The 12,162-nt window shown below is 33.1% G+C and overlaps 1 protein-coding gene across 1 annotated transcript in view; it reads left to right on the plus strand.

The window, feature by feature from the left end:
- Positions 1 to 1,539: 1,539 nt before the first annotated feature.
- LOC306880926 (piezo-type mechanosensitive ion channel component 2-like) overlaps positions 1,540 to 12,162 on the plus strand; it is a gene marked incomplete at both ends in the record, with an annotated part of 88,335 nt that continues 77,712 nt past the window's right edge. Inside the window, 2 exons of the mRNA XM_079434733.1 lie at positions 1,540 to 1,603; positions 8,788 to 8,883. Coding sequence (XP_079290859.1) covers positions 1,540 to 1,603; positions 8,788 to 8,883 — 160 coding nt within the window. The remainder of the gene's footprint in view (positions 1,604 to 8,787; positions 8,884 to 12,162) is intronic.

A 12,162-nucleotide genomic window follows, 5' to 3' on the forward strand; every position in this document is an offset into this window, starting at 1 on the left:
GACTTAAAGGGCTGCTGCTTATGTAGACAAGGCATCTCACTATTGGTTTCTGTAATATCATAAAATCAGATATTGTTTATAACCTTATGTATCACCTAAAAACTATTTAATTTAGGTGTGAAACGTTTTTTGTTTTTTTTTTTGCTTCATGAAGCACATTCTAAATAAAATCAAATAATAATAATTGTTATTGTATTCTGGTAAATTGTATATTTGAAAGATTCTTTTATTGAAAAGTTTGGAGTCGGCATGATTTTTTGAAATGTTTTTGAAAGCAGTCTCTTCTGCTCACCAAGGCTGCATTTATTTGAGCAAAAATATAATATTATATTTGAGCAGAAATAATATTAGTTTCATTTAAAATAATATTTTAAAATGTAATTTATTCTTCTGTGTCACATGATCCTTCAGAATTCATTCTAATATTCTGATTTGCTGCTCAAGAAACATTTCTGATTAATGTTGAAAACGTCTCAGGTTACATATGGTTCTGCTTCATACTTTTGTAGAAACTGATACATTTTATTAAGTTTTATTAAGTTCAAAAGAGCAGCATTTATTTGAAATGGGAATCTTTGTTACATTATACATTTCTTTAAAATATTAATTAGAAGAAAAAAAAAACTTTCCAACCCTATACTTGTAGTGCTCTCACTATCAAATTTGAGGACTGGAAAAAAGTATTTATATTAAAAATGTATATTTGTTACCCTTTTTTTCTTAAGTTAAAAAAAAATTCTCCTCAGTTCCATTCTGACTTTATTTTTTGTGGGGTGAAATAATGTCAAATGATTGTATATATGGCTATCAATCCATTTATGCGACTGGCTCATATTATTTCCCAGTTGGCTTAGTCAGCTAAAGAAAAGAGTACATGACTGTGATAAAATCGTTTCTAGAAGCCCCGTTGTAATGATGATGAGTTCCTAGTAAAACAACAGTCAAATGGAGCGTCCCTCAGGGTTCGGAGGCCCCGCCCCCCGCGGCCTCTGATTGGACCGGCTCTCCGTCACTCAGGAAAGGGCGTTTGTCATTGACCGGAATGCCTGTGGCTTTCAGAGCAGCTGTGTGGAGATGGAAGTGAGGAAGTCATCAAGCCCACCTTCTACATGAGTGACTTTAGGTGATTAAGGGACGGTTCATTTAGCCTTAAACTTAACTTGAATCAGTTTCATTCGCTTTGCTCCGCAGGATACGAAGTGATATTTTTTTTTCCAGGATTCACGCGGTTTTTCTGACGCATTCCGTGCGCGCTCTGGCGCAGAAGCGCCGCTGGAGAGCCTGATGCGCGCTGGAGAAAACCGGGACTTTGCGCAAACGAAAACCACATCTCCATATCATCATGAGTTAGATTAAACACTTCCACCCACTCGAGACACACATAAAGCACTTTTTATTAGACACAAGGAGGCCTTAACTGGAAGTTTTCACGCAGGACGCATGGAGGACCCGGTGTAAAGGCGCTCGGATGCCGTCCCGTTCCGGGTTCAGGACATCTGGCCGCTGGATGCTGCAGTTTGTCCTTCACATCTGAGAGCGATGGCTTCTGAGGTGGTGTGTGGTCTGATCTTCAGAGTGCTGTTGCCGGTGTGTCTGGCGGCAGGTAAGCGTTGATTTGATCCCGTTCAGGGTTTCGCATCTTCAGAGATGCGCAGTTTCTGCGTGACGCGGCAGGTGCGGATCATCCTGTAGCTCTTGATCTGTCAAATACTGCTTGAATTGAAGTAGAATGTTGATACGAAGACAAGTTTATATAAACTGATATTTAATAATGAATAAAGAAGTTTGTATGTGCAGAAGGGCGCACTGCCCATCATTATCATTGTAGTATATTTTCCATTTCGTAATTTTCCCGTATTCTTCCATTTACAAACTCATAGAGTCTTTTAACTCTGGGTTCAAATATTTACAAAAAAATTGGTGATAAAACAATTGTCACTTAAAAATTGCTTGTACATTTCGCATGGAAACAGCAAGTAACACATTAGTAACATTTCGATGTAGAAAAACTGATGTAGTATTTTCTTTCTACTACGTACTCCAGTAAGCTTTGTCTTATTCATAACTTCGAAATATTATTTATTTATTTATTTTTGCACTGTAGGATAAACCGGGGCTAGTTGTCACACTTTAAATTCTATTGTGTATTTTTACAGAAAAGTCCGTAAATAGATATTAATAGATTTGAAATGCAGATGTATTGTGGGAAAATATATTGTAAATTCTAGTGTGTATTTTTAAATGTATTTATTTAATTTTTCATTTCTGTGACAAAACAAGAAGACATTTTCAACAACATTTTTTAGGGCTTTTCTGTAAAATATAAACAGAAAAACTGATTATGAAACACAAAACAATTCATGAATCAAAGTTTAAAAGGTATTAAGGCATTGTTTGGTTCAGACATTGTAATTAATGTGAATTTTTTATTTTATTTTTAAGGATAAGATTCACAAAATATTCACTGCTACCAAAAAACTGATTTGTAGTTGGACTTTCAACCCGGTCTCATCCCAACTCACATATTGACGCTTGGTTTTTGCGCCGCTTTTTGACGCTCAAGATACTCCTTTAGCGTCACTTTTCGACGTGAAGGGAAGGTACACCTTTAGCGTAACTTTTCGGCGTCGATATGCTAACGCGATATTGGGAATTTTATCGTCATAATAAGGTTGCCATTATTGCATATATGTAGGGGTGTGATTTTTCAATGTAAACAGTCAAAATAGTTTTATTTATATGACTTACCCAACCCCTGCCCCTAAACCTACCATCTGTGAAGAAAATGCAAGATATAGGAGGCAGATGCAAGTACTGGCATCATTTATTTAAAAATGATTAATATACGCTAAGTGTTTCCTATTTAAAAAAAATTACCTTCCCTTCACATCGAAAAGTGACGCTAAAGTGGTACCTTGAGCGTCAAAAAGCGACGCACAAACCAAGCGTCAATATGTGACGAGTTGAGATGAGACTATGTTAGGACTTTTGACTTAAAACCTGAAGCGGTCCAATGTACATTTCCATTTTCCACTGTATTATTTTATTTATTTAATTTAAGTGAAATTTGAGCTCTGAGTAGAGAGAAATAGCAAAATATAACATTTTACAAATGTCACAATAATGAACTACTTTTCTGATTGCTCCATTAAATGTTTAATTGTGTTTAATAACATGCATCCCTCATGTTTTGAGACAGTAGTACCATTTTTGTCTTACAGCTTTATGCCTTTTAAAGTCATCTGATGTAAAGCATGCAGGATAAATGATTATTAATTACAGTTTGTCCTAATCTATGTTTTCCCGTGGTTTTACTCCTGGCTGGTTAATTGTTCTGTGGGGTGTATCTGATAAGGAGTGTTTGATCACAGGGGATGAGTTGATGTCATAGATTATTGACAGAGTAATAGGCAAAACCCCTCTGAGTGTTTTAAAGAGACATTCAACACCACTGAAATCTGCATAAAATAATTATTTTTATTCTGAATCATTCCATTCAGGCCTGACCATTTATAATTAATAAAAAAAAAATCACTTTTTTTTTCTTTTCTATTTGTGCATTAAACACTTGCTCTGGTCCCATCTGTATATTCTTGACAGCTGGGACTCATGCATAGAATGTATTATTGTAAATTGCAATTCTAATAAACAAATATCAGTACTAATAAAAACATTAATAAAATAAATGACTAAATGCATTAATCAAATAACAGAAATGCACAAAGTGTGAAGTGTATAGAGCAGTTTTAGTCATTTTAGTAGGATATATCAAGGGAAATGAAAATGAGAAAAGTCTAAAATAGCTGAAATAAAACAAGTTTCATTTTTTATAAATATTTTATTCTTGTTTCAAGTAATACTTTTTAATGGTTTTAGTCAAGTATAATAACCCCGAGTCATTTTTGCCTTTTTAAATTTTTTTTTAATTATTATATATATATTTTTTTCAGTTTTAGTTATTTTCATACTTCAAGTTAAATTAAAACGAGAAATGTTGCCTTGTCAGCTAGCTGAACTAGAATTAATTTATTTTAAGTGATACGTTTTATGGTTTTAGTTAACTATAATAACCCTGGGGCATTTTGTTTTGTGTTTTTACCATATTTATTATTATTATTATTAGGTTTTAATGTCTCTAGTGTTTGTAAATTTGTATTTCAGTTTTAGTTATTGTAGTACATCTTTTAATTAAAATGAAAATAGAAATATTGCCTTGGAAACTAGCTGGAATAAAATAAGTTATAATTATAGCAATTAATATAACTAGAAATTATAGCAATTTTGTTGTGTGTAGAGCCACCTGTACAATAGTGCCAGGTTTAGTTTTACACAGTTAGAAGATTATGGTTCATTTGCACTCGACGGCAATTTTTAAACCCTTTCTCCGTTGTTGTTTTTTTTTAATACTGTTGGTACTACTTACAGTTGCTTTTACCATGAAATGAATCTAGAAGCTTTACAGTCTGTGTTTAAGGGTCTTAATCAGATCTGTGGTTGCCCACAATTAATCCATATTCACATTTCCTCTTATTTCTATATAATTAACCCTCAGTAATACACAGACACAGATTTTTTCTAGTCTCTCAGTAGGATTCCTCCTATAGGTAGATAAGATCCACTCTATAAGATGGTAATGTATCTGTTGAAGTCCTTTCGGTCTTTCCTCCAAACGCAATTGCCAAGCCGTGGAGCATCTCCATTAATCGGTGGAAAGTCGTTTTAACCGCATGAATTAATAATGTGGCATCAGAGGAGAGAAGAATTGGCTGCCCATTATCGTAAACACACCTTTAATATTTGATGATTTAATTTTTTGGGCTGAAGTAGTACTGAGCAAAGGTCATCCGCTCAGGATGGACAGGAGCGCTGAATGCTCATGTTGAGACGAGAGAAGGTCTTGAGACGTTCTGTGTTATAGTCTTTGTCAGCGTCTGACGGATGTCTATCCGTATGAAAGAGTAATCACAAAGGAGTTGTTTCTCCTTGACAGCAGCAAGATTAAATGGAGAGCAGATTGAGTCTCAGATGCTTATGTTTCTCTTGATTAGAGGAATCAAATTCGTCCAAGAGTATTTTTGTTAAAGCACTTATATTAATTGATCTGTGCAGTAATATGTGTTATTTCAGCTGCGAATGAATGGATCAACTTCTAGTTATATGAGACTAGTGTGATTTATCCCAATGGTCTCATTTTAACACACATAATATAAAATATTGTGGGTATTCTTTCAAAAACAGTGTATTTTAATGTTTATGCCCTGCCTTTCATTTTAATATCATTATAGGAAATACACATTTAGTTTTTCTGAATTGAGGGATGAGTGTAATCGAAATACATTTATAGTTTTTATTTTTCTATTTCTTCTTTTAGTTTTTAAATATTATTCATTTTGTTGTGTTCTTGACTTTTTATTAGTTTTTAAAAATGTCTGTAGTTTGTATTATTTTTTATTTTATTTCCGTTTTACAGCAAGTAAAAAAAAAAAAATAGTAATGTTGCCTTGCCTTCTAGCTGAAATAAAATATATTTAAAAAATGTACGTAATGAAAGTTGTTGTTGTTGTTTTTATTATTATGATTATTATTATTTTGTGTGTTTTTGTCATTTTTATTTATTTTTAATGTGGCTATAAAGTTTTTATTGATTTTTATTTCAGTTTTAGTTATTTTAGTACAAGTTCAATTAAAATTAGATTTTTTTTTGTTATATTAACCCTCAAACCCTGGGGCATTTAGTAGTTTTATTGTGTGTTTTGTCATTTTATTATTAATATGCCAATGTAATTTTTAGTTATTTTAGTACATCAAGTTAAATTAAAATGAAATGTTAATGAGAGATGATGAGAAATGTTAAAAACAAAAATAAGTGTCCTTTTTAAATTATTTTATTTTAAGTAATGAAAATGTTATTTATTTATGTATTTTTAATGGTTTTAGTTAACTGTAATAACACTGGCCCGGGTTGAGTTGATTTCTATTGTTCCTCCAGAAGCGTCTGTGGTTTAATTGTGAAAATGTAAAGTGTTTTTTTCACCTGCTGTCAGTCTGAGCTCTTCTGAAAAGGCTGTCAGTTCTTAAGAAACATCAATTATTTGTAAGCTGGATGATGGTTTGAGCGCGGTCAGTGTGGTTTCGCGTCTGTCTCTGAAGGAAATACATGACTGAAGCTTTGTGAAGGAATTAAGCTGTGATTCTGATGTAGCCGTGTTTTTATTAACATCTCAAGTTAACCGTTCATGTCAGAAGCGTCATGTTAAAAGGAAAAGATGGCATTAGATGTATGTGCGGTGCAGTGCTGTATGTGATGAATTAGGAAAGAAAGAGAACCATAAATGTCCAAGTATTGGTAAAAATACAATATTTGACACACACTGAATTTTTTTTGGGTGATGTTTCAACTGTTTCAGAAGAAGTTTGACATTTCGGCCTGAGGATGGTGGATTAAAGTGGTGTGTTTTGCTCTGTATTCACAGCGCTGCTGGTTTTATGAACAGGATGAATGTGTAAGCTGTATTCTGTAAGACTGAGTTTAATGGCCTCCATCTCTGTGTTTAGTGCTCCTATACACTTATCTCTCTCTCGCACCGGTGTGCTGCTCTCAAACTCCACCAGCTGTTTTTCTGTCAAACGCCTCTGTTTAACACACTTAAATATGATCTGACCGCTGTTGCACAAAGTGGATTAATCAAATGCACGACTCTGCATACCATGATTTTTTAGGATGTTTTAAATCCTACAAAATAATAAAAAGTGTAGAGATATATTTAAAAAATAAAAATGATTTAAAATGGCTATAACGCACAACAAAATTACTGAAGGTTTCACTAGAATTTAAATGAAAACTTTTTTTTTATTATTCAAAAATATTAATGAAAAATTAAATAACATGTTGATGTTAAAATTACACTGACTTTAATTTAAATAATTAATTAAATGGTTTATTTATGTTTTTACAACAGGGTTGCTATATAGGGTTCTTTAGTTAATATTGAAAAGTTTCCAAAATACATTATTAATGTATAAAATTATAAAAAATATATAATATTCTTAATCGTACATTATTGGTTTTTCAAATGAGTGTCTAAATAAGTGTGCAAATATTTTTTTTTGTTTTGTTTTTTAATAAGGACTGTTTATAATTTTCCATTTACATATTATGCATTTGCCGATTTTTAGTCGAGAATGAATTGCATTCTGTTCATACAGTTTATGTAATAAATAAGACAGTTTAAACATTATTAAACAGTATTTTTGTTTGTGATTCTGTTTGTAATATATGTAAACAATAGGGTCCCTTAAGTATTACATAATATAGTTTGGATGAAGTATTTGGTGTTTCCTCAGAAGTACTAAAACACTCGTTAATGGAATCATTAAGGCCCTGGAATCGTTAACTGGATCAGAATCGGAGCCAGAATCATTAAATTCCTTACGATTATAATGTCAGTCTGGTTTTGTACTGGTTTTTAATTTTATGTGGTTCAATATTTAAGAGTCTTTAGTTGCAGTGGAAAGTCCCTGTGGCCATGATATCTGCACTTTACTTCACTCTTTTATTGTCATTCTTGCTTTTTCTGCCAGAAATGTTGTTCGTATAGTGGAGAATAGAGATATATTGGCTGTTTAACAATCTTAAACTGTATAATAGGTATGTTGGCAGTTTGTAAATGGTGATGTATTCATATTTTTGTCGTCATTGGCCTCTTCTGAGGGTTTGTCTGGTTCAGATGAGGTCTGCCGCTGAGCTCCATGTTTGGTAGTGAAATTAATGTGTGATATTCACAGCATCAGCTCATAAAATGGCAAACACGCAAGATTAACAACAAGATGTTCAAATGCCGTTACTCTCGTCTAATTGTTAAACTCCAGCGTGTCACAACAGTTTTACGTGACAGTGCTTTATTTAGCCTTCTTTCTGTCTCGTGATGAATAAAGTTCATGGAAAGAGAGAATGAGAGCAGATAGACTGGAAACTTTAGGAAACTCTCCACGTGTGCGTGTGTGTGTGGCACTGAATGATTTGTCAGATGCGCAGACGGAGACTAAAGGTCTGCGAGGACGTTCGTTTGAAGTCTGTAAACGAGACCCTGTCATTTGACCTGATCTGACTTAAATGGGTTCTCACAGATGTGTTAATCTGCATAATAAAACATGAAATGTTAAGAATGTATATATTTCTAGTAATAGCAAATCCAAATTTATTGCAAACCTGAAAATCTGTTTATGTATGTGTTCTGTAATATAATATTTATTTATTTACAAATAATATAACTAATATAATGTGAACATTTATGCATTCATTTACAAATTCACATATAATGCACACGTTCATCGTATATCATATAATATAAATGTACATTTTCATTCATTTATTCACTTATAAATATAATATAGTGTAAATGATATTTCATTCATTCATTCATTTACATGGTATACATTATAAACTGTAATTATTTACTTATTTCTATATTAAAGAATGAATTCATTTATTAATTAATTTACAATAATATAAATAATATACTGTAATTTATTTATTTATAAATAATATAATCTAAACAATTATTATAATTTAATTTAATTAAATTCTTTAATTTTTTTCCAAAGTGTCATATTATGGCAACATATCTGTAATTAATTTACCATATTTTCATCTGTGTGAGCATTTTCTTCAGACTTGTTTTTTTTTTTTTTTTTTTTGATGTTTTAAAAAAAATGTGTGATGGAATACAACTTTTTTTTTTTTTTTAGTCTAGATTCCTCTAACATGTTGATATGTTCTCTCCGCAGCATGTCTGTTCAGGTACAATGGACTGTCCTTCATCTACCTCCTCTACCTCCTCCTCATCCCCCTGTTCCCCGAACCCTCCAGCATAACCATGCAAGGTGAGATTCAACACTGCAGCAGCACTAACTCTTCCCTAAGTGTCACAAATCCGATGCAGGAAGCTCATCTGTCTCCTCCTGAAACCGCCTTTAGTGCCTCATGCAGAAAATCCAGTGGAGCAGAAGCATGAACAAAACATTAATTGTAGCAACTACAGTCAGGAGACCCTGTAGATCGTGATTCGTGGCTTTTGTTCAGAAGAGGAACTCATGCGCTTAGAGGAAGATCAAGATTTAGGATGCAGTGAAGGTGTGCTGACCATGCTGAATAATTGACGAGAGCATTATGTTAAATCTGTGTTAATCCTCCGAGGCAAGAAAGATTTAAGGGAAAGTGATCAGTTTTTATTCCCATAATAGAGTTGAGCTATTGAGCTTGATGAGGCCAGTACTGTGAGAGAAATATTTAAATCTAATGTCAAAGATCAAGTCATTATTTAAATGTCACGCCATAATGTGCAGGGTCTAATTTTATGCATAAATGATGTTATAAACAGATAAGCATAGTCAAATTATGATATTTTCAATAAAATTAAAGCCATATTACCTTGTACAAAAATTGGGTTGGTAAGGTTAATGTTAGATTAATGAGTCTTTTATGCTCACCAAAACTGCAGTTGTTTGATCAAAAATACAATAAAAACAGTAATATTGTGAACTATTATTACAATTTAAAATAATTGTTTTCTGTGTGAATATATTGTAAAATATAGTTTATTCCTGTGATGTGCAGCTGTATTTTCAGCATCATTACTCCAGTCTTCAGTGTCACAGCAGTTTTCTTGAGGTGTGTTCGGATGTTTGTTTTCTGATTGTTAATTATGTATAAGAGAAGGTTTTCATGGAATAAGATGAAAGGAAGAGGACATGGACATTTTTAAGTGGTCCACTTACACTCATCAATAGTTTAGCAGACCTGTGCTCATGGTCAGAGCAATGCATTCTGGGCTTCACACAGATTTATCAGACACTCATTTGTAGGAATATGCAGATGTGAAACGTAGACTGTAAAGAAACAATATAATGGGATGCTAGTGTTTTGCAACGTTTTTTGGGCTATGCAATTGCAAAACAGAAATGCCTGCAGGTGTCTGTGCGTCACGATCAGCTGCTGTGTTTCAGTCAACATACAACAAGGTGGAAAAAGAGGTGCGTGCAAACATACAGATTCACACATGCACTTCTGTACTTCGGCTGTGTTTAAAGCAGGCAGAACCAGATAAGGCTTGAAAAGACTGTCGCTGGTCCTAAAATAAGAATAATTTGATTGTCTTGTTAAATTGAGTTCACTTTTGCATCCTGGTCACATTACATTTCGCATTTTAAGTGCAAGGGAAGTTATTATTAGGTCTTGCCTAGAAAACTATAGAATTATTAATTTAATATATAATTTATATATTATAATTACATTTTATTTAATTATATGTTAATGATATGTGTGTGTAAAAATATATATATATATATATGAGAGAGAGAGAGAGAGAGAGAGAGAGAATAACCAAATTAATGTAGAAAAACATGAAGATGGTATATTTTGAATATTTGTTTAATGCCATCTTTTTAGTAAGTACTTTGAGTGATACTATGGAGACACGTTCTATGAAGAAATATCAATACTGATAGTCTGATACTAATGAAAATTAACTTTTTTTTTTTATAAATTTTTGGGGATAAAATGAGTAACTATAGACCTTTATCATTGTAGTAAAATTTGTGCCATCATTTTAACATTTAAAAGACCCAGACCGTTACAAAACATTTAAAAGAAATGATAGCTTTTAATTTAGGTGAGCTTAAAATAATGCATAAACCTATTATATTAAATGTCATATTTATCAAAAACCCTGTCGAGTGATATTTTTAGTAAGTCTTCCAGTGTAATTGTACAAACGTCCTCTTTTTGCTTCACGTGTCTTTTTGCTGTTGAATATTTGCTGATTTTTATAAACTAAATGTAAGAATAACTTTGATATTGTTGGACTGAACTGGACTGAAGCAGCTTTACTTTACTTGATCATCCATAAAATCATGTTCAGTTGTGAACGACGACTGATGTTTATATCATTTTATGTCAATAGTCTGCTACAGTGTCACATAGATCTCATTGATTTACATTAAAAGCATCAGAACTAGTTTTTGGCCTTATAAATAGGCAGAGGTGGCAAAAACTGCAGAGTCAATTGAAAGTTTACGTCGGCCAGGAGAGATGCTGTTAGCGTTTTTCACCTTGTTGTCCTCCTCATGCTTGCTTTTTATTTGATAGGGATGAAATATTGGATGTGAGTGAGTGTTTTGGCAGAGATCTGCACCCCCGGTGCTTGCTAAACTATGCATTAACAACCCCTTCCTCCTGTTAGGGGGAAATTAGTTCAAATTGTTGAGCACACTGTGTTTTATAGAGTAAATCAGGACAAGCCACATCCCCGGCCCAGGACAAATCTCGCAGCTAGCATCTGGCAGCGCTTCTCACAATTATGTCTCACTTGTGGCTAAAATGATCTCCATTAGGAGGCATTACATATGATGGGCTGCACAGCCGCGCTCGAGCCTGCGCCGCATCGGAAAATATCGATTGTTGGTAGAGAAAAACACTCTAAAAATACTTTAATACTTCATTTGACCTTGGTGTTATGCTATTTGAGAGTGCTAAAACAAAGAGGCTCTCACAATTAGCTGCTGTTTGTCTTGTAAGAACAACATCGGACGCCTGTGCTGAGGGAAATTAGCAACACGAACTCCATTAGTGTCATCTCAAATAGCATAAAAACACCCATGAAGCATTAAACATGCATTGCACGCATTCATGTTTTCATTCAAACCCAAGTAGACATTGTGATTTTCATTAAATAAAGAGCTTTAATTTGCTTCTTTGGCCTGAAACTTGTTTTTTCAAAGGTTGTGCAATACTTTGGAAGCCCTGGTTTGATAAATTCTGAATATTGCATCCCTTTTTCCACCCCTGTTTTTAAGTCAGTTGAAATTTAAGGTCATAAAAAGTCTTAAATTGCATAACAAAAGGTCTTAAATTTAGGGATGGAAAAACAGGAAATGTACAACCTAATGTACTGATTAAACGTCAGAAGGCAGTGATTTGAAGTAAATAATCCACATGCATGCATATTTCAAAGTCAAAACATGGCACTTTTATTTTTTATTTTGCTTTTAAAACGGTTTGCAATCAGTGAATAGTACTGCGCATTTATGATATGCATATGATCTACTGTTGATGAATTAAGGTTTACATTATGGTGTTTATATTGTAATATGTTGTAGATAATT

Source organism: Barbus barbus, assembly GCF_936440315.1.
Source record: "Barbus barbus genome assembly, chromosome: 15".
Classification (NCBI taxonomy): domain Eukaryota; kingdom Metazoa; phylum Chordata; class Actinopteri; order Cypriniformes; family Cyprinidae; genus Barbus; species Barbus barbus.